The following is a 26,989-nucleotide window of genomic DNA, read 5'->3' as shown; positions in this document are numbered from 1 at the left end:
TTGAAAGTACCATCCTGTATGGTGAAACGAACAAGTGGCCACTTTTTCGACATATCACCATTGGGGTCGCCAAATTCGTCTAACCGCTTGTTCTTCCTGTCGCGCAAGCTTGTAATACTCGAACCATCATCAGGATATGATTCGTCCAGTCTCCTACCTCCTTTTGAGGAAGGTTCCCAGTCTGCGTCTGAGGTGTCACCACTACCAAGCTGTTCGCGGAGTTGGTCTTCCCGGTACTTGGCATACACGCTCTCATTCATAAAGCCTATTACTTTGCCTAGCGACCCATTGACCAGCATGTCGTCCATATTCTTGATCAACATGACCTGGCAATCCTGTTTCAGAATAACTTGCTCTGGAGCTATACAACTGTTCAAAAGCTTGGCTCGGATAGCAGGCTCACTGGTACCTGAGTCAAAAGCGTCATACGTATACTCTTGACCCGGAAGGTTTACCATCCGTCTATTATTGGCCATCTCAACTTCCTGCCGAGTACAAAATAATTCGGTAGGTTCAAGGTTATCGTCGTACAGGGGTACGCGATCCAATTTCTTGAACTGTTCGATTGACGCCTGTGACAATTTGCCGATTCGCATCTCGTTGAGCATGTCGACGAATACTACCACTGTCTTAGCGAACTATCACAGCATATTATCCTCCACGGGACTTACTTTGGTCTTTCTGCCTAAAAACCTGAGTTAGACAAATCGTCTCTGGAATTGCAATATTCCATGAATTTGCCTCAAAGGCAAAATTGGAGGTCTTTTTTCCATAGTCAGGCACAGGCGGTAGTTGGAAGAAGTCACCAGTGACGACAAGCTGTACACCGCCAAACGGCGAGTCCTTGTTTCGAATCTGACGCGCGATGGCCTCGAGTTTATCAAATAACTCGCCGTCTACCATCGAAATCTCGTCCATAATGAGAACCTTCGTCCGTAACCAGCGCTGCATGGCTTTCTTGTTTCGTCGAATTCGTTTTACTAGAGTTGGAAGATCTTCTTTTCCAAGACCAAAACCAGCGAAGCTATGGAGGGTCACACCACCGACGTTGCAAGCAGCTAAACCAGTCGAAGCAGTGATTGCAACGGCTTCACTGTCTCTGCTATATTTCTTTCGTAGAGTTGAAATGATCTCGCGTAACAATACAGATTTTCCAGTACCTAACTTTAAGTTAATCTTACTAGTATCTAAATTGTCGACAAATCCATTTACCCGCAGAGCCTGTGAAGAACACGCTCCTTTTCTCTTCGCAAACTAAACGGATTACGAGTCTCTGCTCTTCACTTAGAAATATCTTAGCCAGTCGTTTAAGCGGCTCTGGTGCTTCACTTGGTGTCCTGGAAGCTGCGCGTTTTGTAGTCGTTGTCCTTGTGGCCTTCATTTTAGTGTTCACCTCGATAATGTCTGTATACCGATTTTTATTCAAGACATTCGAACTGACGCTAGACGATTTCTTCTTCGTAGAACGGCCGTTCGCTTCTGACGTCACCTGATCTCTCGACATGGCCAGGTTGTCCCAAGGCAACGTCCGTTTTGACCCAGCAGTGACTTGCCTGATAATATTGATTTCGTTATCTGGAATATCAATCGTCACTGTCGACTTGCCTAGATTCGGAGACATCGCTCTCAATCCCGACACTTTGAGCGGCTGCGACATGTTTGCATCTGGGGCAGCTCCCAGTACCTTCCTATCCTGCATCGTCGAGACTTTATGTGAATACGGCGACGAGGACCAGCCCAGAATCGAGCAATCATCGTCGCCCTCGAACGAGTGCATTCTTGCGACCTGCTGAGGTGGTGGCCGCCGTTGTTGAATCGAAATCGAGGATCGCGTCTGTGGCGGGCTTTTCGCCACCAAGGTCTGGCTTCCATTGAAGCTCAGGTCTTCCTCGTCAGACAATAAGTCATTCTCATCAAAATCAGGAATTTGGTCGACAAGTTCTGGCGGTATATAGGACGATACTAGTCTACCGTAGGACGAGCTGTCACACGCGGGATTCTTGACACCCGTAGCCATGGGTAGGGGATGGATCGTCCCCGGAGGAGAAGACGGGATAAGTATGCTCTGCAACGACATTATCTTAGTACTACGTCTCCCCAAAATATTGATTATGTATGTACAAAGTTGATGAGTGGAGAAGGCACACGCGTAGCGGCCGCCGCCCGACAGCGATGAGTGTGATTAGTCCTCTTGTACCCGCGGGCCAGGTTCGAGAACCAGGTAGTCCAGAGCTAAATCCAAGCACATAAATGAGCGAGTAATCGACTCTAGAATATTTAATGTATTATGATAGACCGTGTATGTTAGCGGAAAGGTGTATCTCGACAACTGTTACAAGGAGTTATCTGACGCTTATCTATATCGCAACCAATTAGACTAAATTTCTTCTAGAATAAATTATCTTATAGTAGCAAAATATCGCAATCACTCACCTTCCCCTTTAAAGGTTCAAAAGTGCTGTCGCTATTGAACGGCTATGGCTGTTCTATTTGTTTTGATTGCCCTGTTTCGTCGCAGAATTTGCTCTGACATAACGCGCGACTCTCCACGTGACCGTCAGAAATAATGCAATTTCCTAACCCACGGATTTAGACTTTCCGATCAATTTTATCGATTCATAGCGATCGATTTACCACACTTATTCACTTGTCTTAATGCGCTAATTGTAATGAATTCGATATTATTCAGCACGCGACGGCTACTCACACTACCGGCCCAGTCTGGTTTGCTCTCGGCGGGACAGCAAGTGAGTGCCAGACGGTCGGTAATGTCAGCGCTCGGCAACGTTTCAACCGCGTACAAAAAAGCGAAACGAGTAGGCCGCGGTCCTTCTAGTGGAAAGGTGATTAGGAACGCGATTTGCTGGCTATACTCACGGAGTGCTGATAGTGGTAATCACAGGGTAAAACGTCTGGTCGTGGTATGAATGGTCAGAAGCAGAAAGAGAGCGTGCATCCGTGGTTTGAGGGAGGCCAGACTCCATTGCATAAGACCCTTCCGAAAATTGGGTTCACGAATACGTATGTCGCTTTCTGATAATAATGGTGTGACGATGTTGACGTGGCTTGTAGTTTTGCACAGGACATTGTCAAATTGAATCTCGGGAGACTACAAGAGTGGATCGATAAGGGAAGAATAAACCCGAGACAACCGATTACAATGAAGGATCTCCTTGATTCAAGGGCGTGTAGAGCGATTAAGGATGGTGTTAAGCTTCTCGCTGATGTGAGCTATATGTGCTTTGTCGAATGGCATGAAGGATTTGCTAATATATAAACTATACAGGGGAAGGAAAATTTCAAGACTCCAATTAATATTACGGTTTCTAGGGCCTCAAAGGAAGCTATCAAGTGCATTGAAGAACTTGGTGGCACGGTTACTACCAAGTACTATAATCGGCTAGGTACGTACTTAACGATGATGCTCGCCTAGCTGTTGAAATCTTCTAACATGTAAGGTAGGTCTCAGGGCGCTGCTGCATCCAGAATATTTTAGCACTCTTCCATTAGAGGCCCGTCCGATCCGACGAAGAGATATCGAGTATTACAAGAACGCGGGAGTCCGTGGTTATTTGTCCAAGTTTCAGTCCGAGGATCAGAAAGCTACAGAGTGATTATGGCAGTGCTCGGAGGAGCGAAGATTGAATATCTAGATGTCACATGTATATATTGACCGAAGAAGGACTTGTGCAATTGTCACAAGTAATAATTAGGAATTAGAATGTTTCCTATCAAAGTGTAACATGATGTGAAAGCGTCACCATCAATCTATAGCCCGACTCCTGAACGTTCATCCTCGAGGCAGCGGCATCCTCGGTTGCTAGTAATCATGTATACCATCCTGCCCGTAACTGTATTACCTTTATATTGCCCATGAATTTATACCAGACCATGCGAAAACCACTCTACAAATCTATTGTATCCTTTCAAAATTCTGTTTCAACGGTCACCAGTCGGACTTGAATGCGCCGCGCATGATCTCCGGGTACACCCGTCCTTGCAGGATAGTCTCTTCGACGATCGCTTTGCAATGTTTCTAAACACCGAATTAGTTTAACGCGAAATATGCAAAGTCGGAAGCAATTAGCATACCGGTTCAACACGACCCATCCATATTCCTTCACCAGTATTCTTATATATGATGACATTTCCGGCATATTTGTGACCACCGACATGTGACACGAAGTAGACCGGAACGCCACCAGGTCGGTCGTCCGTGGCGTCTCTAAGCAGTCCATGCTCTCTCAAATTCATCTCCAGCTCCTTTTTCAAGATAGGCGCGGTGACCCCACATCGCTTATCACGTGTCCTGTGCGAACATATCAGAACGACGGCCAAGTGTCCTTTATGAGAAACAGTCGCGCCTGCGAAAGTCTCCGGTAGAGTATCGGTTGGTTTCTTGATAGTCATCAGTCCATTGGCGACAGATTCTGCAGTGCTGGACGAAACGCCCTTCGCCTCGATCATAGTTGGTAGAACAAGCAATGTCGTCTTTTTGCTTTCTCGTTCAGTAGTTTCGAAATAACCAGGTGGAGGTGCGATAGACGAATTCGACACGATAACTCTTCCGACACTCGTATCTTCAGGCGACCACGCTCCAAGCTCAACCGATAAGGAGCTCTTCTCATCGACGAGCCCATGAGCCCAGTCCGTCTTGCCAGTCGCGACGAGAATGTGATATCGCCAGGGCTTTACGGAGCCCCATAATCTGTCTTCTTTGTCTATCTTGAGAAACGACGGGAATTTGGAGGTGCAAGTATCGCACACGAGGTCGCAGCCATCGTCAGGCACTGTCGGGAGAACGTAGTTTGCGTCCGATTCGGAGGACGATATCTTGAGGGTCTTGAATGATGAAAAAATACCCATTTTGCAGTATAGTGACTGAGTATGTGTGTTCTCGATACCAAATGGATGGAAATCGCGAATTTAATATTGATGGCGACGATCCGCAAAGAGAGTCCTGAACACAGTGAGGCGTTTGTCGATATGTTTTGGACGCGCGGCCGGCGCAAAATGTCCCTGACAAGCAATGAATGGCGGAGTTAGGGCTTCGGCGACCCGAGTCTCCGTCCGGACTTTGCCCACAAACTGATCAATGCCCGACAGAACTCCGCTGTGAATTGGGGGGAACTTTGTGACTGACTTAAGCGGCGCAAAACAACAATAATATTATTGTGAAGATTATTGACAGGCACACATGCAATATTGACAGGTCCGCGATTACGGCAACTGGGTTCACTGCAGAGTGTTTGTCAGGTACGCCACCGACATTGCGCCGCTGGATTTATCCTACCCGGAAACCTATTTTCCGTGTCCAGTTAGAGCCGCGATGATCACTATCCTGCTTTTGTGGGCCGGGGCCGCGTTGGCCTCATATAACTTTACTCGTGTCATCTTTACGAGTCTAAGATATACTCTAGAGTCCCTTATTTACATATTCGTTACTCATATACCACATTCGCCTACGTAAATAAATACAGCCAACTAAACCCGATAAAGCTACCAATAATTCCGAGAGAGCAATATGTACTGATCAGCATCAATCTCAAAAAGTCAAATCCCTTGAATATGGCAAACCTGTCGTACAGCGCGACAAAGAGCAGCAATGGAATGAATCCGAGCAAGTACACACGGGCTATCCGGTCGAGTAAAAATACGCGACGTGTCGTGCGGCTGGTATTTGTTTGGTTAGCCGTGTTTGGACGAAAGAGTTGGTTCGGGACAAGCTTACACTGGGGCCAAGTCGTCGAAGACATTATAGAAGGCGAAAATCCAGGTGAATGTGTACAGATACTTTATCGGTGCCTCTGTGGCATATTAGCAATATTTCGTTTGCAATGTACAGAACCGTCGAACCTGGAGATGTGAAGATCAGTGGGAAGAGACTGACATATCCCGCGACAGCCAAGAGATAAAACGGCGTCAAATACCGTCGATCCTTCAACGTCAGGAAGCTAATTTTCGATCAGTTCAATATCTCAGCGGCGAGACGAACAGCTTACCTGAACGGCACGATGACGAGTAAGATAGCTTTCTCATGAACGTGCCAGCCGAACAGGAACGAAGCATATCCACACAATGTCAACGCACTGACAAACTTGTCATGAGTCGGGTTGATGACCATCGGAATGAGCGCGATCTTGGCTCGTTAGAGATTGGGAGAGCAAATGCCATCAAATTGATAACTTACTAACTGATAGAATGTTGTGAGAAGGAAAGTCGTCCGCGGTTGGACATCCGGGAGAACATTGAAGGAGGAGATGCCGACTAATCCTCGAGTTAAACTAGCCGAGTCCTCCGCGTAGAGGGGATTGTTCAAAAACATTCGGAATACTGACACAATTAGCTTTGGCCAAATAGGCTAAAAGAGCAGCATACAGAGAAACAAAGCGCGGTCGGTCGCGGAATACAACGCCCAAATATTCGGTGCCCAGTACGCGTGGCATAGACCACGCGAGAAAGGAAAAAGACGCTTGAGTAATTGAGTAATCTGTCCGAGATAGATAAACGGACCAAATGCAATCAACGCGACCAAAATCACGGACAGGCCAAGACGTATGGAGTTTTTCCATCGAACGGCTGCAAAGACTGTTAATATCATCCGAATAATGTACAGACGAACTTCCTCACCACTCATCAAGCTCTTCCTACTAAAATTGCTGAAATCCAGACAATATACGCGCAACAGGTACGCGAAGTACGCGGGCGCAAGGTACAAGAAGATATGCTTAAAAGACAGCAAGACAGCGAACAAGATCGCGCCGAGGAGGAATCGTTGCTGCTTCATGGCGACCACAGACCACACGAAAATACCAAACAGCATGGCGTTATATTGAAAATGAATATTATCGATCATCAAAAAGCCGGGGGAGAAGTAGATTGACATGGCAATTGCGTACGCGGGCTGACGATTGTTCTCAAGGCGAAGACGGATGTAGCTTTGGAGAGCGTATACAAGCACGAGTTCGGACAAGATCACGGAAGTTCGTTGGAAGTACACTGTCGCTGTACTTGAGTAGTTGAGGTTCTCGACGATCAGCATGCCTGCATCAACATACTTGGCAAATTGGGACAGAAACCATTCAAAGTAGGCAAAGAACGGTGGGTAGTCCAACGTCCATTCCGACGTATCCTACGAGCGTCAAGTCAAGTCCTATTCGAAATCAATATCAAGTGGACTGACCTCATAATACCACTCGTTCAATGGCTTGGAATGCGTGATTGCTAGCCAATTCCTGTGAACCTCGAAGTCCGTTGATTTGCTGCGGCGATGTTAAGTTAGCTGACTTCACTGTAGGAGTCGGCGAGCAGCACTTACTAAGCCGGGTAGAGCAACAACTTGAAGCATGTCGAGGCAATCACGGCATACCGCAGCGCCGGCAGTAGCCTAAATTTCAGTGCCATTGATAGATTTGTTGGTGAAATTTCGCCACGTGTTGATTTATGTTGCCTGATCAATGATCTCGATGCCCAGGACAAGAAATTCAGGGGTAGAACCACGTTGCTAGATATTTGCAACCATATATTCCTACAGTCCGCGTGCTTCGTTCCATCGTGTGCTTGCTGCCATCTCTTTTGTCCTTAATTTGTTTGTTACACGGACGATTCCCAGCTGCGTGGTCAACCAGTCGTGTATTTTGCATTTTGTCTTTTCATAGTATTAGGATATTAGTTAATAATATTGACTGTCAATACCTGAGGTGCGCGTATACTCAATCTTCTGCTCGCCGTCTCTGTTTAAACCATGGCGATCACTTCCTGGATACGTACGTTTCCACTGGTGCAGTACTTCATCGCATGGACCCAAGAGATTTTTATGTCGGTCTTGAAGACGGGACCTGTCCCTCAGCATGTCGCGTTTGTGATGGACGGCAATCGCCGGTTTGCTAGACGGCGCAAGCTTGAAGTTCGTGAGGGGCATTCGGCCGGGTTTGAGAGCCTTGCTCATGTAAGTTGTCAAAGGCGGTCAAGTGTGGGGGTCGTGTGACTACTGCTAAACGAGGTAGATTCTGGAGATGTGCTACCAGGTCGGCATCAAGGTTGTGACGGTGTACGCGTTTTCAATCGAAAACTTCAAGCGTCCGACTGTCGAGGTTGATGCGCTGATGGAGATTGCGAGAACCAAGTTGCTGCAAATCATCCACCACGGCGACCTAGCTGACCGTTTCGGCATTTCGATCCGTGTGCTTGGACAGCGCAGCATGATTCCGCCAGACGTACTTGCGGCGATTGACAAGTCGACTGAAATGACGAAGAGGAATACCACGTATGTTCTTCGACTCCGATGACATTGACATTTTCTAAACTTGACCGCAGTGCCATCTTAAACATTTGTTTCCCGTACACGTCGCGGGATGACATCGCGACTTCGATGCGCGAGATCGTAACAAAGTCGGAAAAGCACGAGCTCGAACCCGAGACGATCGACGAACGTCTGCTCGAGCAACACATGTTCACAAAGGACTGCCCACCGCTCGACATCCTCGTGCGTACGTCCGGTGTTGAGCGACTTTCGGATTTTATGCTCTGGCAATCGCACCAGAACTGTACGGTCGAGTTTGTGAATTGCCTGTGGCCTGAATTTGAGCCTTGGCGATTCGGATCGATCTTGCTCAAGTGGAGCCGCAGCAAGGCAGTGGAATTCCGCAAGATGGAGATGGAGCGCGACCAGAAGCAACTCTGATTGTCGTCGATGAAATATCATCATGTGATTGTTTTGCTTTGTTTGCTATGCATATGGTACTTTTTATATAGAGATGATGGGTGTTACATAGGAAATGACTATCGTTAGGAGTCTGGGAATTGTTATGACAAGAGGTTTGCTGTTGTAAAAGAGTATTAGTCCAACGGATCATAGATGAATTTAGTTCAGATGGTAGTTCAGTGTGGTTCTGGCAGCGTGTCGACTGTGAAGAAACGCGACACAGGAACCTGTACTTTGAATTGTAATTCAATACAATATCGTTGGACAAGTTGCACGCCGATTTATTTTTTACTCCGGAATTCGTATGGTATGATCGATGGACGGTGCCAGGGACAAGCGCGGATTGCAAAGAACGCAGCAATCTATTTCAGCCCGCAGATATCTATTGCAACTGTTAATGACTATTGCAGCATTCCAATATCCGTCAGTAGGTACTAGCAAGAGATAGACAGCATCCGGTTTCTACAGACAGTGATTGCCCATTGTACTAACCACGAACTAACTTGGTGAACGTTATCCAGCTCGACAAGATCGACTGAGGGCGTAAGCCATTCAAATGAGCAGCAGAAATTTGCTGTGACGGTGTGTAGACGCAAGAGCTCCGCCAGCAGTCGCCGCCACTAGCTCTGCACGGTATCACTAGTATGCGGCTTTGTCGACAGCGTTCTGTTGGCTTCTAAGTTGGGTGGAAATTTCGGAAAAAAAATTTCCAGCAGCCGACGCTGATAGACTGGTGATAAAATCTCTAATTTGACACTGCGGTAGTGCGGTTTAACTTTGCCTTGGATTAGTGGCCGCGAAAGAGAAGAGTTACGCTTCTGAAGCTCGGACCACGATTCGGCAGTCTGCGATGACCCTTTTTGTCCTTTTTGTTCTTTACCGTGTGCGATATCCCCGTTAAAATAAGCCGATATATTTTGATGTCTGAATTCTCATATTTGGCGCGCGAAATACTTTGGATAAGGCGACACCATTCTTATATAGGTTTAAACCCAGCTTAAGCTAGTTGAGACGATATCAAATTGCTGGAAAAACTTACACTGATTATGGTGAGTACACCAACCATTCCTCTTTGAGACTAGCATAAAATACACTCTACAATCAGTTACAGTTATTGTTATAACTACAGCAGAACCTCTTTTAAAACGATTCGCCGGAGACCGATAACCGCGCTAAGTCGATTGGTTTCTTTGCAAATACAAGCATAATGTTAGCAAATCTATTTTCAATAAGACGACAAAGCATCCGCTTACCGGGGTTCTACTGTAATAATGTTTGTGGGCGTCGGCGCCAGGAGCCCTGCGTTTGCTTGAAGGCGCCACTTAATTCTTTGCGCCGTTGTTCGTTTAGTACTCCGAGACTGACTCCCGGCGACAACCCGTTATCGCTTATCACAACTACATCGACGACCACCGCAGCTGCGAACTAAGGATCCCTCTACCAACTGATTTATCAAACAACTCACACTTGAAAGTCAATTCATGACCACTCTCGGTCAACAACTTACAACCTGTCGCGTACTCGGCGTGCTGTTGTAACCACAGCGCCACACTTTGCTGAGTACGTTAGCTCCAACCCAGGGGGGCCACGGACCATGTACCCAGTGTACCCAGTGTCCCATAATCAAATTGTTCTAGTGTATATCTTCTTGACTCTGACTGATACTTTGCATGTGTATGTGCCTCGTTGTCTGCTTATGTGCCGCACGCACTTCCCTCGCCTATCGCCGGGCCGCGGGTCCCCTGTTCTCGGTACATAACATCATCCCCCTACGCTGCTCACATACTTAAACACTGTCTTCTGTCGTCTGTCGTCTGCCGTCTGCCGTCTGTCGTCTGCCGTTTGTCGTCTGCTCTCAGCTACTCGGTTCTCCTCTGATAAGTCATAAACTCGCTCGCTACACAAATGACAGCCTCATCGCTCCCTCAGGGTGCCGGCTACGGCATCGTCGTCGGCCTCGGCTTGGCTTTCGCCATTGGCATGATCCTCACCACCTACATGCTCAAGCGCTATCAGCACGAACGCATCACCTCCGAAGAGTTCTCCACCGCGGGTCGCACCGTCAAGACCGGTCTTATCGCCTCGGCAGTCGTCTCCTCCTGGACTTGGGCTGCCACCCTTCTTCAATCCTCCGGCGTAGCCTATCGCTACGGCGTATCCGGACCTTTCTGGTACGCGTCTGGCGCAACAGTCCAAATCATTCTCTTTGCTACTATAGCAATTGAGCTTAAGAAGCGTGCCCCGGAGGCCCACACCTTCCTCGAAGTCGTGCGTGCCAGATACGGTCCGATTGGCCACGGCGGTGAGTTTCCGTCGCACCGGATTTATTGAATTAGCTCTCTAATATTTCAGTCTTCATGTGCTTCGGCTTGTTCACGAACATCCTCGTCACCGCCATGCTCTTGACCGGCGGTAGTGCTGTAGTGACCGATCTGACAGGCATGCACACGGTCGCTGCCTGCTTCTTACTTCCTGTCGGCGTCGTCATCTACACCCTTTTTGGTGGTATCAGGGCCACGTTCTTGACAGACTACATCCACACCATCATCATCCTCGTTATCGTCCTCATTTTCGCCTTCACAACCTATGCCAGGTCCGACGTACTCGGCTCGCCCGGCGTGGTCTGGGAGATACTACAAAATGTATCAAAGGAGTACCCTGTCGCCGGCAACGCCCAGGGCTCATACCTAACCATGCGCTCCAAAGAGGGTGCCATCTTCTTCGTTATCAATCTGGCTGGCAACTTCGGGACTGTCTTCCTTGACAACGGTTATTGGAACAAGGCAATCGCGGCGTCTCCAGCGTCGGCTCTGCCCGGATATGTTCTCGGCGGCATCGCCTGGTTCGCAATTCCCTGGCTGTGTGCGACGACCATGGGTCTCGCTTGTCTTGCCCTCGAGACCACTCCCGCATTCCCCACATATCCCAATCGTATGAGTGCCGCTGATGTGTCTGCCGGTCTCGTGCTTCCGAACGCCGCCGTCGCGCTGCTCGGCAAAGGTGGCGCCATGTGCTCGCTCCTCTTAATCTTCATGGCCGTCACATCTGCGTCGTCGGCCGAACTCATCGCGGTCTCGTCCATCGGCACCTACGACATTTACAAGACCTACATCAACCCGCGCGCGACGGGCAAGCAGCTCATTCTCGTCTCTCACGCGTGCGTCATTCTCTACGGTCTCATCATGGCCGGCTTCTCTGTCGGCCTCTTCTACGCCGGCGTGTCCATGGGCTACCTCTACCTGCTCATGGGCGTCATCATCTCCTCCGCGGTCTTGCCCGCCACTCTCACACTGATGTGGTCCAAACAGAACCTCCTTGCGGCCGCAGCATCCCCGGTCCTGGGTCTCGCGTGCAGCTTGATTGCCTGGCTCGTGACGACATCCAAGCAGAACAACGGCGTCATCAACGTCACCACTTCCGGGGCGAACAACCCCATGCTCGCCGGAAACGTCGTCGCACTCCTCTCCCCGATCGTATTCGTCCCGGTCCTGACGTATCTTGGCGGTCCGCAGAACTACGACTGGGAGTCTATGAAAAACATCAGGAAAGTCACAGATGAGGACGTTCCAATGCCATCTTCAGTCTCAGCTGGCGACAACGACTCCAAAGACGCTCGCTCAAACTCAGCCTCCGGCCCGACAGAAACTCCAATCGACTCCACTGCCGAACTCATCCGGGCCTCCAAAATAGCACGGGCCCTAACCGTCTTCATGACAGTGGCCCTCCTTGTTCTTTGGCCGATGCCAATGTACGGGTCCGGGTACATCTTCTCCAAGAAGTTCTTCACGGGCTGGGTAGTCGTTGGCATCATCTGGATTCTAGTTTCGCTCATCATCGTCGGCATTTACCCGCTCTGGGAAGGTCGCTTCGCGCTTGCGCACACGGCGAAAGGCGTGTGGTATGATATTTCGGGACAACGAGGTCGGTTTATCAAAAACGCGAACGCGAACTCGGACTTTGTTATCGATGGGGCCGATATCACAGTGCCACGGGATGACGTCGTTGCCGAAGAAAAGGAGTGATTGTACGTTTATATTGCTGCGATTTTTATTTGGTTATTTCATTCGGATGTACATCGCGTTTAATACATGATATTTAATACATCCTCATATTGGATACCGGCCATGAAGGGTATCGAATGAACGTTGTGACGGGATAGCGAGGTCCCCTCATGTCGCACTCATATTACATTATGTACCTATAACAAATGTTCAAAGGACGTAACAATTGGGCCTTTGAAGGGCTTAAGATATAGTCGCGCCGCTTGCGAGAGTGCGTGGATTAACTCAAATACCGTCGTAGTCAGCCGACTAGCGATCGGACAACGTTCTCTTGCCGTAAGGTCATTAGCCTGTCTTGCAAAGACCGACTCGTTCTACCAACAAATCTTCCACTTAAATAAATTCAACTAAATCCAAAATGTACTCTAACGAATACAAAAAAAAAAACTGCTGTTGCCAGGATTTAAACCTGGAATTTCTTCCCTGCCAGGGGTCGAACCTGGAATCTCCCGCTACATACGAACGCATTCATCGTAGGCGGACGCCTTGCCATTGGGCCACAAGGAACGTTGTTACAAGTTGCTGACAAAACCTGCCCTTTGTACCTATGGAAGCAAATTTAGGTTCGGGCGCATGTACCAAACAAAAATGTATCTAAGTATTGGCAATTATAAACTGGCTTAGAATAAATTATTTGGCAGTATCCATTCTTTCTTGCTTCCTTCCTTGCTCTCTCTCTTTCTTTATTGTCTATTCATTCCTCGATCTTAGTTGGGTTTCGGGATTATTTTGCAAATTTCGCATAAACCAATCCAGCCTTGGCCAAACGACAAAAACCCCTTACCTGCCCTTGTGTGTCTTTGGGCTTCTGTTTTCTTTCGTTGGTCGTTCGGGCCATGTTGTAGCTATAACAATAATACACTACCTGTTGCAAACAAACAAAGCGAAATACAGTCATTACAATGAACGGTGGAAGTGTATGAGTATCATACAAGAACTGATTCGCAATGTCTGTAGAGATTCCGTTAAGACTGAAATATTGAGATATGTCAAGTATCAGCTATCAAGAGCATGATTGCGAGAAAATTGAGACTAGGTTGCCCATAGTGAAGTAAGAGAGACCCTAAGATGGATAGAATTAGGTTCAATGTGTCTCTCGGGATGGGCTGCCGACGCGTCAGACGATCCTATTCCCTCAGACGATGACGATGTCATGATAACGAGTGCACTTCAGATTCCATCATTATTAACGGCATTGATAGGAGGTCGGTGTCGGCAGCCTAGATCACTGCGAAGCTGCTGTAAGTGATCGCGATAAGGAGCCCCGTATGTACCGTTTGTACCCGCGACTGCAAACGCAATAGGACTCCCAACATCGTATAAACTTTAGCACCTTTTATCTCATCGCATTGTTATATTTCAGCTTGCATATATCCCCAACTGATATCCACGGGCACAGTTATCATACTCGGCCCTTGAATAAGAGTACGCACTGCCTAACGATCCGAGATCAAAACTCCGAGTAAAATAGTTCAGGAACGGTTGCGAATGCCGTACTGACGGACGCGAACAAAGTTTACACCGCCACGAAACGTATACGCGAGTCGCGAGTCTTTATATTCGTGCATCGCCCACTTCTAGTTCCCGTCTACCCCGTTATTTCTCAATTTTGAAGTTGTATACTCTTAGTATTCATTGTCCGACAGCGTCCTACTACGTGTTGGACAGTATCTATAAGAGACAGCATGAGAGCCGCCGATACAGATGTCCCAAGTTAGTATCCAACAGCACAGCAGGGCGCACGTAATTCATTGATCTGGTTGCCTACCAGCTAACGATCTCTAGAATTTGTGCTTGTCCCAAAACAGACCGAGATCGAAGTCTTTTATCACAATCCTTTACACCGAGAGCTTGCAGCATTGGTGCAATATCGGATCAGGTTTCGAGACGAAGCGACAATACCATCCGAGGCCACCGACTCCGAACTGCTTCCAACACGGTCCGAGAAAGTTTCCAGTCAGCCTTTCACAGCCGATAATGTTGCACATCAAATCTATGATTCATACTGCGAAACTCCAATAGGCGACTATGCGCTTCAACAAGACCTTTTCTTTCCACGCCGGCCGCCGTGCCACAACGGTGTAGAAGCAGTCGCTTCTGGCGACGCCTTCAATCCGCCCAAGAAAACTTCCGCGGCCAGGTTTTTTAACCCAAAGCCAATCCCACACGAGCTCGGTAAAATCATGCTTTACAACCCGTCAACAGCACATCCCGTCTCGACTATGCTCGGGCCATTTTTGAACCGGAACAGTTCGGCTCTCTACGACTCTCTCCGCCACCACGCCTGTGCCGCCGGCTTCGCATTCGGCTATATACCGCCTCCCTCGGTCACGACAAAGAATTACACATTCGTTTGGAATGACATTGACATCTCATCCTCATTCGGCGGGCCAGCAAGCATGTCCGGAAAATGCAATTTTGTGGACCCAGCATCCAAATCCACACGCATCACTGTCGCGAAACTATACATCTACAATCTCGACAAGCTATTATACCCCAGCGGCGGACTACCGAGTGCATCGGACGAAATGAATAACGAGATTGTGCTTATCGAGGATAACATTCGGTTGCTGGATGTCGATGTTGATAGGAAAGGCTTTGAGGCGAGTTTGCTGCTGTCTGTGTTTTTGATTGCGACTGCGAATGAACGTGCGCGGGGAATGACGTCGCGCGAGAAACGGATGAAGAAGGACTTGGAGTCTGCCGAACGTGCTGAGCGCGAGCAAGTCCGCGTCCGAGCTGAGGCTGACGCCAAGAAGAAGCGCGAGCAGGAGAAGGCCGATGCTAAAGCTCGTGAGGAGTTGCGAAAGAACGAGGAGTTTGCGAGAACCCTGCAAGAGAAAGAGCAGGCTAAAGCTGATAAAGAGAGACTTAGAATGGAAAGAGAGGGGGAAAAGTATGCGAAGATGCTGGCCGCGCGAGAGACCGAAGCTCGCAGGAAAGACGAAGAGTTGGCTCGGAAATTGCAGAACAAGGAAGAGCGGGAGCTGGCGAGGACGCGACGAAGTGATGAGGAATTCGCTCGTAGACTGCAGATGCAGGAAGACGGCAATTCATCAACTCGAAGCTTTGGAATGAAGTTACCAAAGTTCGCTTCGAAGCTCTCTGCACAAGACTTATACAAACACAGGTAGTATCTGTAGCTATTACTCACTTCAGTATGATTTGATACTTGGAGGCGTATAGATGGATTTGATGGAATATATAGGGGATATTTAACATTGACAGACATATGACAATAAACCATATGAGGATAATATAAACCCATCAAAACATAAAAGACAATAGACCCATATAATTTATAACATAACGCATAAAGCATTCGAGCTTAGACATTTCCTGTCACTGGCATCTGCATATTTTGTATATGCCATATCTCGAAGCGAATAAAACAATTAATAAACACAATTCTCAATAATAAATAATCAATACAGTTAGATGCTCACGCTCGCGTTTTGATACTCTTGGACACTTGTGGCTGGTTTGTCATGTGCGGGTATTTGATTCCCTGCTGAACCTTGGGGACGAAGTAAGGGTGCTGCAGGGCGCGTTTGGCCGAAATTCGGCATGAAGGGTCGTACACCAGAAATGATTCTAAAAGATCGATTCCATCTTGATCAAGTGCTGCGATATGCTTCGCTAAATCCTTGCGACTCCACTGCGGGAACGTGGTCTTGAAATCCGGGAGCAGCGACACGCCGGGCCAGACATCCTCATCTGGCGTGCCGAGCAGTCTGAAAATCTTGAAAATCTCGTCAATTTCTGAGTCGCCAGGGAACAACGGCTTGCGCGTAACCATTTCTGCGAAAATGCAGCCAATTGACCAAATGTCGACGCCAGTTGAGTATTGGCGGCCACCGAGCAGGATCTCGGGCGAGCGATACCACAGCGTGACAACCTCGTGCGTATAGACTCGCAGAGGAACTCCGAACGCTCTGGCGAGACCAAAATCCGCAAGCTTCAGGTTTCCTTCCTTGTCAATTAACAAGTTCTGGGGTTTGAGATCTCGATGTAAGATTCTGTGCGCGTGGCAGTAATTCGTGCCCTGCACCAGCTGCGACATAAATTTTTTAATCATATCCGCCCCAAGACCGACGTTCTGTGGAATAGCTTCCATGTACTTTTTCAAATCCATATCAAGGAACTCGAACACCAAGTACAGCTTGTGATTGTCGGCGTGAACAATGTTGAAAAGCGAGACGATATTTTCGTTGCGCATTTCCTTGAGCAGCGAGATTTCTCGAATGGCTGTAGACGGAACGCCCTCGTCCTCAGCTTCCAACCTAATCTTTTTCAATGCGACTACCCGGTTGTTGTTTGTAGTGTCGCGGGCCTTGTACACCACACCGTAAGTTCCTTGATAACTAGTCGTCAGCCGGCCGTTGCATTCTGTAGTGTCTAATGGGTAGCTTACCTTCACCGATTTTTTCTAACTTCTGGAAATCCGAAAGCTCAACCATCTTAAACTATTAGTCCTCTATAAATCGCGCTTGCCGTACGCGTATAAATCCGTAATCAAACTTGTACTGATTCCCAGTTGAATCCAGGGGAATCACCAATATCGCCTCAAAAACTTAGCTTCTAACAATATCTCTTGAAAACGAGATTTTTTTGTGGACCTGTGGACGAAAACCAAACAGCCAAGGCTTGAAACGTGGACGGGTTACTACAGATCGCAAATGTGGGCAACGTAGTACGATGCGCTGATGATCTCTGCGAAAATAGTAGTTTGTGGAACACGTCTACCCGTTCAGGCAGGGGTAAACAAAGGGGGCCACACACAAACAACGAGCCACACACATTCCCTTCTTACTAGCCACACCTTCGCCCACCTCTGTTGTGGCCGTGTGTTAAGTGCACGAATTCGGCGATTTTGTACCTTTGGTTATTAAAATTGAATCAAAACCAACTAAATTAATTTAATTGTTTGTATATAATTAAAATAGTAGAGTCATTCAATTCTGAGTATCTTACAATGCCACTATATACAAATCCATATTAACTCCACACATACATATTTACCATTATTCTGTAGGACAAATCTATTTTGTCTGGGCAATCGTACCCAGCAATGTTTGAATAGCACCACGAGGTCGACGCAGCCTCATGCAAAGAATCAGAACCCAAGTCAAAAGTGCAAGACTACCTGCCTGATGCGAAGCTGCAATCGGGGTCGGAACCAAGTACAAAAGTGTGGTAATGCCGAGCGTGACTTGCAAAACCGCGAACCCCACCACGCCGTGAGAGCCACGGTAGATGATCCGCGGGATCAGATTTTTGCGGTAGAGTCTGCTGGAAAGGAAATGGAAACCCACGATAGTGACAAAAGATGTGGTGGCCATGATGCGGTGGATCAGCTGGACGGTGACGGGGTTCTCCAGCATGTTTCGCCAGATCAAGTCAGATTCGTCCTTTCTACGTGCGTAAAAGGAAGAAAATAATTCAGATTTAGGAGGGATGAAACCTTCGCCCATGTATGGGAACTCGTTGTAAATTAAGCCAGCGTCGAGACCAGCAACGAACGCACCTGGAAATCGTTGAGTACCCGGATCTGACTACATAGGGACAATCATCGACTTACCAGACATTGCCGTCAAAAAAACAAGCCCAAGTAACCCACCAGCAGCATACTTGTACGGCTTCAAAACCGGATTGCTTAGCATAGATATATTGCGTAGGGCCTGTTTGGGCTCCTTGATCCATCGATTCTCCTTCAATACTTCCAATCCGGTCCAAAGCATGGACAGATACACAGCAAATGCTAATCCCAAGTGGGTCGCCAATCGGTACTGAGACACGCGGGGATGATTGTCTTTGTATTTGCCCTCCTCGATGTTGTCGTTCAAGAAATGATCACTCAAACCGGACTTGACCATCCACCAGCCAATGAAGCCCTGAAACCCAATCAATAGCGCAATTCCAAATATGCGTCTACTAACTTGCGGACTCGTCTTTTTTCGCAAGATGAAATACAGCCCAGGAAGAACAAAAGACAACCCTATCACCCGACCCCATAGCCGATGAGCCCACTCCATAAAGAATATAAACTTGAACTCTTCCAAGGTCATGTTAGAGTTGAGAAGCTTAAACTCGGGCGACTCTTTGTATTTCTCAAATTGCGCTTCCCAATCTCCCTGTGTCAAGGGTGGGATAGACCCCGTGACGGGCTTCCATTCGGTGATTGACAGACCGGATTCAGTGAGCCTGGTAAGTCCACCAAGAACAACAATGCCAAAAACCAGAGCAGAGGAGCCGACAAGCCAGTACCCGACTCTCTTGTCCGTGATAACCCGTCGCGGCCGTAGCAGAAATCCATTATTCCCAATGTCAAGCTCCGCCACGCGCTGGGAAGCACTGGACGACAACAGTCGCTTGGCAGACTCCGACAGGCCACTAAATAATGATGGGCCTTTCGATATTGAAGTCGCTGATTGGCGTCCGAGAAGCCATGGCGCTGTTTTCTGGAGAAAGCCAGAGACTCTGAAAGTCGCTGCAAGCTGGCGAGGAGGCGGCGCACATGACCTGACTAGCGATTGCTGAGCGCGGAGACATGACTTGACGCTGGCATTGTGCACAAAGAACAGTGCTGGACGAGCCAGTTCTCTTGACATGGCAATTTCGGTTCGGTGATAATTGGCTGATTGATTCGTCCGTGTCGCAGTTGATTCCGACAAAATATTTCGTCGTGCTATGCGTCAGAAAACTAGAGGGTTACGCGGATGTGTGGCTTTACCACTTCGGAACAAAGTGCCATTGGTCTGGTGCAGTTCCAGCTTAAAACGGCGAAGTATATACATTTGTGGTCCTAAATACCACAATGCTTACACCCATTTAGCGCCTCGTGACTCTGGGCGCATTTTGCGAGCCCAGCAGCCGCATAAAAGAAGCATTTGGCAGCAGCAATGAAGAATAAAATAGCTCAAAAGACGCATCGGTTATCCTGCATTGTTTGCTGATGACGGATGATCGGAATCATGATAATCAACGACATCTCCGTCCTGTCACTGTATATCGGGTTGATTGTGCCGCACTCCATGCGGCTCATTTTTTAGCCTTCGGATTGCCGAGTTATTCTAAGTTATATCAGGTTCTCTGTTGGGTTATAGCAATGTGTATCGTTGCACAAGACTATTGCAGCTGAAAGAAGGACTAGCGTCATAATACCGATGGTTTAGCATTAATGGCCGTAATATTTGCCGCCCTTATACGCGGCAATTAGTTTGGTGCGGCTCAATATTGAGTTTGTATTTCGCAGTCGCTTATCCCAAAAAGGCAAGCTCCGGCGGAGCGCGCCAGTGCACTAGAACCCTATTCTTCTTGACCTGCACTGCTGGCTCCTCATCTAGCTACTAGCTATGTGCTCCTGATATTCTACGGAAACCGTCCATCTTCCTACTATTCATAAACCCACGGACTCGAATCCTCGGCCGGGACCACTGAACCCCCATGAGAACGCTACACATACGTCGTATTATAAGTATTTTCGCCAATCGTTACTAACTTGTTTAAGTCTGCTGACCAGAGAGAATCTACGCAGTGGGTATGTCAGCTTGCTGATGATATCTCGTAGTCAGTCACTTAGCTTGGTGTTTTGGATACCTGTCGCACGGCGAGATGTATGATACAATGGCTAAGAAAGGATGAATTGCAGTCAGTCAGCCGATATGGCGTCGTCGGCAGAGATATGCTATTGATATTCCGGCGTGCTAGAGCACAAAAAGGAGGAGAGGGGGTGGGTAGGTGGGTCCGCGAGGTGGCCCACAACATGAGTACGATCGGCCCAGTGAGAAACGGATGAATTGTGATGCACAGAATGCGGCTGACTGCGGAGGGTAAGGAGTAGTTGATTGCCTTACCAAAAACCGTCGTTAAGAAGAAAGAGAACATGACTGACTTTTCTGGTTGCTTGCCATGGCCATCAAGTGATAGCATGAACTCACGGTTGCAGCACGACATGTGTATCCCATGGTCGGCAGCAACCGACGCGCGTTAGAACACCGGCTGCAGAATCAGAGACTCTTTCAATAGTATATGCTGGCATGCTGGGGAATCCTTGTTGCGAAATGCCGTTCTCCAGAGTGTTTGAAGATCACCAAGGAGTTCGGAAGGTATTCTTTGTTAGCTACAAACACGCCTCTAAATTAGCCCAGAAGAAGATGACACTAGCAACTGGTCTTGTGTGTATTACTGATCAGTATTTTGTAATGAATATTTACAAAGTACAATGAGTATCATCCTCCGGATGCTGAGTATATTCTTTGGCGCCGTCTGTTACCCTGCCATTCCATACCCCGCACCCTCAGCCAGCAAAATCAGTTTCTGTGGGCCAACAGACACCCAAAGCATCCGGCGGCGCGGCCGCATTGAATCACGGCTCAATCAAAGTCATGCTGTAGCTGGTCGTAATCCACACCCCACCATCACCGCGTTGCTCACAGTCAACTCTATCATGGTCACCCGGCAGCCGTCTGCGTCTGGACCAAAGGCCGACATCTTTGTCTATGAGTCCGCAAACGCTCCAGCGTCATCCAACACCGATGACAAGTCCACGCAAAACCCCACCGGAACTACGAAGAGAACCGCGCGAGCATGCGTCCGCTGCCGGAAGCAGAAATTAAAAGTGAGAATAGCTTTCTTTACACGCGCATTTTGGTGCAATGGACTAACAAGCGCAGTGCGACAGTTATCGTCCATGCGCACTCTGCGTGCGCGCTAATGTCGTTTGTGTCAGTCGACCAGACGGACCGACGGAAGTCAAGAAGACAGAGGCCACCAGCAGTCCAGCTTCGCAGAGCACGCAGAGTGCGCAGATTAACAGCAAATTCATCTCTGCTCCGACGACATCGACCATCGGACTACCTCCACTGGCATCTCTCACTGAGTCCATGTCGATTGGGCTACCACCCCCACAGAGGTGAGTTGTCAGATACATTTATGTAATACTATATGTGCTAACGGCTAACTCTTCAGTACAATCATATCCGCAGAATTGCAAGACTCGCGACCAGTCAAGCTACGGCGGCTGCTTTATCCAGAGCCTGCAGATAGTACCACATATGGCTCAGGGGCGAGCGATGAGCCCCGGTCTTCCCCATTTCGCACTCCCGACGATCCGAGTGCGATAACATTCAACTTTCCTTCCTCACGAGCCCGCGTGCAATTGTCTGGCTATCCGGACAAGGCTGTGCCGTCTACAATCACCCAGGAGGTGCAATATACACACAAATCTGACTCGTCGTTGCCCTACTTGTCCCAGGTAACTGCGAATTCCGGAATAGATGCTCTTCTAAATAGGCGCCCGCTAAGTCCGGCGGATACCCCCTGTTCGGCATCTGGTCGATCAAATAGTTCTGCCGCCTCCGATGGTGAACGGCACTCGTCCCTTCCCTGGACCCACACCCGCTCTAGCACGTCCTCCATATTAGCACATCTACCTCCACGGCCGATCATGGACTACGCAATTGCAGTCTATTTTAACTCAGTCCAATGGTTTCTGTTTGTGGTCCACGAAGGCCAGTTCCTCGAGCAATACAATGTCCTCATGGCGGCATATGAAGCCAATCCATTGGGAGTCCCCGATACGGACGAAGACTTTACATTTGCGATTCTTTTGATCATGGTTATAGTACTCGGTGGTCGCTATATTGTCGTCCATCCCGGTCGACGGAAGCGGTTACAGAAAATTTACGAAGAATACATGCAACATCTTTCACCAGGATCGCTACATGCTACGTACGATCTAGAGAAAGCAATGGCACAGCTAATTGCGCTCTCTCGCAAGCATCTTCTAGACACGCTCTCGTGCTGCACGCTATCGACTGTGCAGACTTGCATCCTGCTCGGCAGCTTCTGTTTATATCACGGCGATCCCAACCTCGCGTGGAGCATTTTTGGGAGCGGGTTGAAATCCGCTCAGGCAATAGGTCTTCATCGCGAGGATTTTGGACTGAAAGAAGAAAAACGCCAATTGAGACGGCGAGTGTTTTGGGCATTGTACAACTATGACAGGTTTGCCGCCATGTCGTACGGTCGACCTCTCGGTATTCATGACGACGACTGTGATGTGGAGCTACCCACGGTCGCGAACGCGTACCCGTCCCACGGCAAGTCGTCATATCTAATGGTCGAAGACGACGCCAAGGAGTCTGCTGGACATGAACCGGCGACGCTGCTGACGTACCAGGTCTGCAAATTGCAGTTCTACATCATCCTAGGGGAAATTATATCTAAGCTCTACCGACAAGGCCCGCGTGGTATTGCCAAACATGCCAAGAAATTCGAGTGCACTGAATCGAAGTCCGATCTATCCGCTGCGGCGTCTCACTTGAGTGTGGAATATTTAGTGTCAACCATTCAATGCCTAGAGGTGAAGCTCAAACAATGGTACGACCAAGTCCCGGACGTGCTTAAACTTCGTGACGATGGGTCTCACACGCCCAACGAGTCGACCGACAGTGAGGACGAAGACGACATCATCATACCCGACAACGATGACGCCAACAGTGATTCCGTGTGGGTCAAAGCTCGGCGGGCGAGAATCAAGCGAGATATCTTCAGTATCCAAGCCGTGCTCTTGCAAGTCCAGTTCGACAATGCAATGATCATTCTCCACCGCCCGCTACTAGCATTCCAACACCCGCCGCAATCCCCTCTCTGGAACCTGACATCTCCGGATCCATTTTCGCAGTCTGCGAATGCCTGCTGGCAGGCCGCCCTGCGTACCTCGCGCTTGGCTAGTCATTCCGCATTTACAAAGGTCCAGTACGGCCATGGTGTGGCGTTTGTAGGAATCCAACTTTTCACTGCCGGTGTTCTGCTCAGTGTATTTGGATCCAGCGAGCCGCTGAGCCAACGCGCATTGGAGTCGAAACGCGGACTAAGCAGAATCATTCAAATGCAGAAAGCTCTCAAAGTGAAAATCATAGTTGCGGATCAAGGGTTCCGCATCCTCGAGAACCTCGCGCGCGTGGTAGTACAAAAAGAAATGGAGAAAATATTATCCGGCGGACCGTATGCGGATCATAATCACGCGAATACCGACAGCCTGGAGAGTGCTTCCAAAGATGACGATGATCGCAGCGCGGCAGTTATGCTTACGAGACTGAGCTATCATTTGAACGGGCGTGATTCTGCGAATGATAAATCGCCACAGACTCTCGATGCAGTCGAGAATCAGACGTTTAATGAGTCCTTATTAAATCTCGAACGAGGCAAGTTATCCGAAGTGGAACCTATAGACTAAAATTGTACTGACATAATAGTAGTCATGTTTAGCCAGGGGTCAGATGGATTGGCAATAGAAGGGAACGCAAATGGTTTGCATGACCCACAGCAAGCATGGATATGGTCTTATTCGTATTTAACATGATTGACACGTTAGGTTTGTTTTGGCTAGAATTTGTGTATGATGATTTAGGAGAGTGTTTTGGAGTATACGGTAAATGAATTGTATCTTAGTGTGCCATTTATATGCGTCTTCGACTACAGACAAATCCCCCTTTGTATATCCATATCGAAACTTCAGGTTGCAATCTCGAAACCCCTTCAAACAGTCACCAAACTCCATATCTTAGGTGTATGTAATTGGTGTTAACTACCGCCTAAAGGTCTGAACCCACGATCTGAAAAGAAACTGCCCTTTCTGAATGATACCGACCGCCCAGCCCTATTACTCCCCTTCTTCTCCACCATTCTCTTTTTCCGGTCACTCTTAGCACTCTCCGCTTGTCCTCGTTCTAAATCCGGAATAAATCCGCCTCGACTGGAATGACTGCCATGTGAAGAATTAGAATCTGACTCATCCTCCTCAATATCAGACTCCACTTCATCATCCGACATCGGCGTCGCCTCGATAATCGTCTTTTGAAACCCGCGCACTTCTCTGACACTCTCGATAATCCCGCTCGCGTGGAATTCACCCCGCTGATCTTGTTGGTTGTCTAGTAGCCTTGTGCTCGATGTTACACTTTCAGCCTCGCTTATCGCCGAACCAGGAGTCTTTGCCCCACTGTCGTCGCGGTGGCCGATGCTGTACACGTTAGCATCATCGAATAAATCATTGCGAGCGATCGAATCTAGCTCGATAGATGAAGGCCGTCGTTGCTTGGCTTTCGTCTTGAAACTTCCACCAATGTACGAATTCGGACGCTCATCTTGTGCAGCAGAGGGTGGTTTTACGTCTGGTACGTCTAGAAGTGCTTCATGTTCCGATGCATGAATGGTGCCAAAGTCAGCACCTGCATGCGGCAGCCCGAACTTTGCATCGACGCTAATCACAGCCGAACCATTAGGCGGTGCCGGAGGCGTGCTCCGTGTATCCATCGATGTGCGCCGGACATAATCCTCCATTGCACCTCTCTTAATCGTAACTTTTGCATTAGTCGTTTCCATTGGTCGTAACGCGAGGTTTAACGGTTCGACTTTTGGGGCAGTAGGAGCACTTGACCCATACACGGTCGTTCCGAGGTTATTTCGGTGCGCCGTGCTAGTAGCTAGGCCGTTGTAGTTGTCCATACTCAATTTCGGAATGGGTTGGGTACCGACGGCCTCGCTGAAGGGCACGGTATGATGGACGACGAACTGTGCGGGTAATGTTCGGCGGGTCAATGGCGAGATGTATTTGCGACGAATACCTTGCGAAATATCGACATACACGTCCGACTCATCGACGATTTCCTCGCCGATAAGTTCCTCGATAACATCCTCTAGGGTGACAACACCTAGCGCGCCGTATGCCTCACCGGGACTGGCAGATACAAGCATCATATGGGACTTGCCCTCTTGGAAGTAATTCAACACATTCAAGCACGTCGTATCAGGCTTGGTCTCCGGTAGTGTCGCAAGCGGGAATGTAGACACAGGCTGCGCGTCCTCTGGGTCGTAAGAGATCAGAATCCGGACGAGCAGCATGCCGATGAAATTATAAGGCTCGTTTGGCGTGTGAATAGGAATACGGCTGTAGCCTGCTTTCAATATCTCTTCAACGGCCTCCTCGTCGAGAATGCGGTCTGCGCTCATCGTGTAAACGTCTTGTATCGGGGTCATTATGTTACCGACTGGTTTCTCGTTAAGGTCCAAGACCGCGGAAATAATTGTGACCTCGTCCCTGTTCAGACGCTCGACACCCATTGATCTATGCAGAGTAACCAGTGTCTTCAGTTGCGCCTTGCGATACACGGTTCCGTGGTCTATGTCAATTAGAGCACGCAATAAAATCCCAAATCATATATACTACCTTCTCCCAGAACATGATCGAGTAATAGTGCCGTAGGATACGCAACAGGATACATCGCATACATCAACAGTTGCACAAATGGGGCGAACATGGCGCCAATGGCAAGCCCATACCGGACAGACACGGACTGGGGAATAACTTCACCGAAAATAACAATAAGGATCGTCGAGGATACTACAGCAGGCCATCCACCGCCTAGACAGCGGTCCAAAACAATTGGCAGAGTCTCATTGGTGATGACGTTGCTGAGTAGCATTGTAACAAGGACCCAGTGCTTGCCTTTCTTGAGGAGTCTCAGGACTTTGCCAGCGTTCTTGCGCTCTGTCACACTTCCAGTCTGCTCGATCACTTGTAACTAACTGGGTGTTAGTTGTGTACTTGTCCAAAACGAGTAATCGCATACATAAACCTCATCTTGTCCCATAAGACCAAGAGTAAGACCTGGGATCGTTAGCTGGCATTGTTCAGCCGATATGCAACTGAACATACCTGCAAAGATACCACCTAACAGCACAAGGGTCACCGATATTGACATAAAAATCCAAAACTTCGGCCCAACCATCTCTTCATCATTGACGTCGTCATCGTGATCTCTCCTGTACAAATAATTCCCGTTTTTCAGAAGTGGGGACGAGTGCAGGAATGGTAGATTCGCGGATAACAGCAAACTTGCCTTTACCAAAGCAGTTGAGAACGTTTGCGGAATCGATGGACGGTGCATCTGACACCAAAGGATCCGTTAATTCCAGATGATTGCTGTAAGGTCGACAGTGAGTTCCTGCTATCGAGGAAAATGAAAAAGGCCTCGATTCTCGATGAGGCGTCCCGGCAGCACAGCAACAAGACGATTATGTAAAATTAACGCCCATTTCGGTGTCACAGTCGATAGGCATCTTTATTGTGCTCGACGGTAGTGCGTTTGCCCTACCTTTCAGCGGTAGGGTACGTTCCCCTTGCCCAGTTGAAATACGGGGAACGACTGGAAAATCA

General features: G+C 48.4%; 11 protein-coding genes and 1 non-coding gene across 12 annotated transcripts; 5 read left to right on the top strand and 7 right to left on the bottom strand.

The window, feature by feature from the left end:
- Positions 1 to 1,065: 1,065 nt before the first annotated feature.
- On the bottom strand, positions 1,066 to 2,333 carry V1508DRAFT_160929 (uncharacterized protein). Its single transcript, XM_066936072.1, has 2 exons — positions 2,122 to 2,333; positions 1,066 to 2,065 (listed from the first exon to the last, which is right to left on the bottom strand). The coding sequence occupies exon 2, from the start codon at positions 2,015 to 2,017 to the stop codon at positions 1,181 to 1,183; it is 837 nt and encodes a 278-aa protein (XP_066795275.1). The 5' UTR covers positions 2,018 to 2,065; positions 2,122 to 2,333; the 3' UTR covers positions 1,066 to 1,180.
- A 286-nt stretch (positions 2,334 to 2,619) lies between these two features.
- Positions 2,620 to 3,717, top strand: V1508DRAFT_419152 (mitochondrial 54S ribosomal protein uL15m). The gene is made up of 5 exons (XM_066940560.1): positions 2,620 to 2,843; positions 2,903 to 3,021; positions 3,073 to 3,226; positions 3,287 to 3,404; positions 3,463 to 3,717. Exons 1-5 carry the CDS (start codon positions 2,670 to 2,672, stop codon positions 3,612 to 3,614), a joined length of 717 nt encoding a protein of 238 aa, XP_066795274.1. The 5' UTR covers positions 2,620 to 2,669; the 3' UTR covers positions 3,615 to 3,717.
- V1508DRAFT_371904 (Sucrase/ferredoxin-like-domain-containing protein) lies at positions 3,649 to 5,336 on the bottom strand. The gene is made up of 2 exons (XM_066937500.1): positions 4,093 to 5,336; positions 3,649 to 4,036 (listed from the first exon to the last, which is right to left on the bottom strand). Exons 1-2 carry the CDS (start codon positions 4,864 to 4,866, stop codon positions 3,947 to 3,949), a joined length of 864 nt encoding a protein of 287 aa, XP_066795273.1. The 5' UTR covers positions 4,867 to 5,336; the 3' UTR covers positions 3,649 to 3,946.
- Positions 5,337 to 5,384: 48 nt separating this feature from the next.
- On the bottom strand, positions 5,385 to 7,436 carry V1508DRAFT_371900 (glycosyl transferase). Its single transcript, XM_066937499.1, has 9 exons — positions 7,319 to 7,436; positions 7,184 to 7,262; positions 6,631 to 7,132; positions 6,379 to 6,579; positions 6,191 to 6,333; positions 6,003 to 6,139; positions 5,857 to 5,954; positions 5,732 to 5,807; positions 5,385 to 5,673 (listed from the first exon to the last, which is right to left on the bottom strand). The coding sequence occupies exons 1-9, from the start codon at positions 7,402 to 7,404 to the stop codon at positions 5,463 to 5,465; spliced, it is 1,533 nt and encodes a 510-aa protein (XP_066795272.1). The 5' UTR covers positions 7,405 to 7,436; the 3' UTR covers positions 5,385 to 5,462.
- An 86-nt stretch (positions 7,437 to 7,522) lies between these two features.
- V1508DRAFT_419140 (putative undecaprenyl diphosphate synthase-domain-containing protein) lies at positions 7,523 to 8,974 on the top strand. Its single transcript, XM_066940559.1, has 3 exons — positions 7,523 to 7,948; positions 8,007 to 8,266; positions 8,317 to 8,974. Exons 1-3 carry the CDS (start codon positions 7,745 to 7,747, stop codon positions 8,681 to 8,683), a joined length of 831 nt encoding a protein of 276 aa, XP_066795271.1. The 5' UTR covers positions 7,523 to 7,744; the 3' UTR covers positions 8,684 to 8,974.
- A 1,433-nt stretch (positions 8,975 to 10,407) lies between these two features.
- On the top strand, positions 10,408 to 12,903 carry V1508DRAFT_439988 (Sodium:solute symporter family-domain-containing protein). Its single transcript, XM_066942240.1, has 2 exons — positions 10,408 to 11,006; positions 11,057 to 12,903. Exons 1-2 carry the CDS (start codon positions 10,610 to 10,612, stop codon positions 12,724 to 12,726), a joined length of 2,067 nt encoding a protein of 688 aa, XP_066795270.1. The 5' UTR covers positions 10,408 to 10,609; the 3' UTR covers positions 12,727 to 12,903.
- A 280-nt stretch (positions 12,904 to 13,183) lies between these two features.
- V1508DRAFT_t56 lies at positions 13,184 to 13,272 on the bottom strand. The gene has a single exon. It is a non-coding gene; the product is annotated as a tRNA-Arg (tRNA).
- A 784-nt stretch (positions 13,273 to 14,056) lies between these two features.
- V1508DRAFT_419135 (uncharacterized protein) lies at positions 14,057 to 16,034 on the top strand. Its single transcript, XM_066940558.1, has 2 exons — positions 14,057 to 14,478; positions 14,551 to 16,034. Exons 1-2 carry the CDS (start codon positions 14,451 to 14,453, stop codon positions 15,897 to 15,899), a joined length of 1,377 nt encoding a protein of 458 aa, XP_066795269.1. The 5' UTR covers positions 14,057 to 14,450; the 3' UTR covers positions 15,900 to 16,034.
- Positions 15,903 to 17,481, bottom strand: V1508DRAFT_419133 (kinase-like domain-containing protein). The gene is made up of 2 exons (XM_066940557.1): positions 17,180 to 17,481; positions 15,903 to 17,121 (listed from the first exon to the last, which is right to left on the bottom strand). Exons 1-2 carry the CDS (start codon positions 17,223 to 17,225, stop codon positions 16,208 to 16,210), a joined length of 960 nt encoding a protein of 319 aa, XP_066795268.1. The 5' UTR covers positions 17,226 to 17,481; the 3' UTR covers positions 15,903 to 16,207.
- A 221-nt stretch (positions 17,482 to 17,702) lies between these two features.
- On the bottom strand, positions 17,703 to 19,454 carry V1508DRAFT_419132 (cytochrome oxidase assembly protein-domain-containing protein). The gene is made up of 2 exons (XM_066940556.1): positions 18,347 to 19,454; positions 17,703 to 18,292 (listed from the first exon to the last, which is right to left on the bottom strand). The coding sequence occupies exons 1-2, from the start codon at positions 19,374 to 19,376 to the stop codon at positions 17,808 to 17,810; spliced, it is 1,515 nt and encodes a 504-aa protein (XP_066795267.1). The 5' UTR covers positions 19,377 to 19,454; the 3' UTR covers positions 17,703 to 17,807.
- Positions 19,455 to 21,113: 1,659 nt separating this feature from the next.
- Positions 21,114 to 24,451, top strand: V1508DRAFT_419127 (fungal-specific transcription factor domain-containing protein; the record flags this gene model as incomplete). The annotated part of the gene is made up of 3 exons (XM_066940555.1): positions 21,114 to 21,385; positions 21,441 to 21,679; positions 21,736 to 24,451. Coding segments are annotated over exons 1-3 (2,677 nt in total), but the record flags the coding sequence as incomplete, so codon positions are not given.
- On the bottom strand, positions 24,197 to 26,829 carry V1508DRAFT_462374 (uncharacterized protein). The gene is made up of 4 exons (XM_066942832.1): positions 26,489 to 26,829; positions 26,403 to 26,440; positions 26,000 to 26,354; positions 24,197 to 25,952 (listed from the first exon to the last, which is right to left on the bottom strand). Exons 1-4 carry the CDS (start codon positions 26,718 to 26,720, stop codon positions 24,355 to 24,357), a joined length of 2,223 nt encoding a protein of 740 aa, XP_066795265.1. The 5' UTR covers positions 26,721 to 26,829; the 3' UTR covers positions 24,197 to 24,354.
- Positions 26,830 to 26,989: the final 160 nt, after the last annotated feature.

Source organism: Lipomyces doorenjongii, assembly GCF_038497915.1.
Source record: "Lipomyces doorenjongii strain NRRL Y-27504 unplaced genomic scaffold V1508scaffold_31, whole genome shotgun sequence".
Taxonomy (NCBI): Eukaryota; Fungi; Ascomycota; class Lipomycetes; order Lipomycetales; family Lipomycetaceae; genus Lipomyces; species Lipomyces doorenjongii.
This window is presented reverse-complemented; position numbering and strand designations above follow the sequence as displayed.

Excerpts from the sequence above, each read along its gene's own strand:
- V1508DRAFT_462374 (XM_066942832.1), bottom strand. The coding sequence starts at position 26,720 with ATGCACCGTCCATCGATTCCGCAAACGTTCTCAACTGCTTTGGTAAAG. Across the intron at positions 26,355-26,402 it reads TGGGACAAGATGAGGTTTAT|TTACAAGTGATCGAGCAGAC; the intron begins GTATGCGATTAC and ends ACACCCAGTTAG. Across the intron at positions 25,953-25,999 it reads CGATCATGTTCTGGGAGAAG|ACCACGGAACCGTGTATCGC; the intron begins GTAGTATATATG and ends TAATTGACATAG.
- V1508DRAFT_419140 (XM_066940559.1), top strand. The coding sequence starts at position 7,745 with ATGGCGATCACTTCCTGGATACGTACGTTTCCACTGGTGCAGTACTTC. Across the intron at positions 7,949-8,006 it reads GGTTTGAGAGCCTTGCTCAT|ATTCTGGAGATGTGCTACCA; the intron begins GTAAGTTGTCAA and ends TAAACGAGGTAG. Across the intron at positions 8,267-8,316 it reads ATGACGAAGAGGAATACCAC|TGCCATCTTAAACATTTGTT; the intron begins GTATGTTCTTCG and ends ACTTGACCGCAG.
- V1508DRAFT_439988 (XM_066942240.1), top strand. The coding sequence starts at position 10,610 with ATGACAGCCTCATCGCTCCCTCAGGGTGCCGGCTACGGCATCGTCGTC. Across the intron at positions 11,007-11,056 it reads CGGTCCGATTGGCCACGGCG|TCTTCATGTGCTTCGGCTTG; the intron begins GTGAGTTTCCGT and ends CTAATATTTCAG.
- V1508DRAFT_371900 (XM_066937499.1), bottom strand. The coding sequence starts at position 7,404 with ATGGCACTGAAATTTAGGCTACTGCCGGCGCTGCGGTATGCCGTGATT. Across the intron at positions 7,133-7,183 it reads TGAACGAGTGGTATTATGAG|GATACGTCGGAATGGACGTT; the intron begins GTCAGTCCACTT and ends TGACGCTCGTAG. Across the intron at positions 5,674-5,731 it reads TTCGACGACTTGGCCCCAGT|CCGCACGACACGTCGCGTAT; the intron begins GTAAGCTTGTCC and ends AACAAATACCAG.
- V1508DRAFT_419135 (XM_066940558.1), top strand. The coding sequence starts at position 14,451 with ATGAGAGCCGCCGATACAGATGTCCCAA. Across the intron at positions 14,479-14,550 it reads CGCCGATACAGATGTCCCAA|AATTTGTGCTTGTCCCAAAA; the intron begins GTTAGTATCCAA and ends AACGATCTCTAG.
- V1508DRAFT_419133 (XM_066940557.1), bottom strand. The coding sequence starts at position 17,225 with ATGGTTGAGCTTTCGGATTTCCAGAAGTTAGAAAAAATCGGTGAAG. Across the intron at positions 17,122-17,179 it reads GTTAGAAAAAATCGGTGAAG|GAACTTACGGTGTGGTGTAC; the intron begins GTAAGCTACCCA and ends CTAGTTATCAAG.
- V1508DRAFT_419132 (XM_066940556.1), bottom strand. The coding sequence starts at position 19,376 with ATGTCAAGAGAACTGGCTCGTCCAGCACTGTTCTTTGTGCACAATGCC. Across the intron at positions 18,293-18,346 it reads TTTTTTGACGGCAATGTCTG|GTGCGTTCGTTGCTGGTCTC; the intron begins GTAAGTCGATGA and ends AACGATTTCCAG.
- V1508DRAFT_371904 (XM_066937500.1), bottom strand. The coding sequence starts at position 4,866 with ATGGGTATTTTTTCATCATTCAAGACCCTCAAGATATCGTCCTCCGAA. Across the intron at positions 4,037-4,092 it reads GGATGGGTCGTGTTGAACCG|AAACATTGCAAAGCGATCGT; the intron begins GTATGCTAATTG and ends TTCGGTGTTTAG.
- V1508DRAFT_160929 (XM_066936072.1), bottom strand. The coding sequence starts at position 2,017 with ATGGCTACGGGTGTCAAGAATCCCGCGTGTGACAGCTCGTCCTACGGT.
- V1508DRAFT_419152 (XM_066940560.1), top strand. The coding sequence starts at position 2,670 with ATGAATTCGATATTATTCAGCACGCGACGGCTACTCACACTACCGGCC. Across the intron at positions 2,844-2,902 it reads GCGGTCCTTCTAGTGGAAAG|GGTAAAACGTCTGGTCGTGG; the intron begins GTGATTAGGAAC and ends TGGTAATCACAG. Across the intron at positions 3,227-3,286 it reads GTGTTAAGCTTCTCGCTGAT|GGGAAGGAAAATTTCAAGAC; the intron begins GTGAGCTATATG and ends TAAACTATACAG.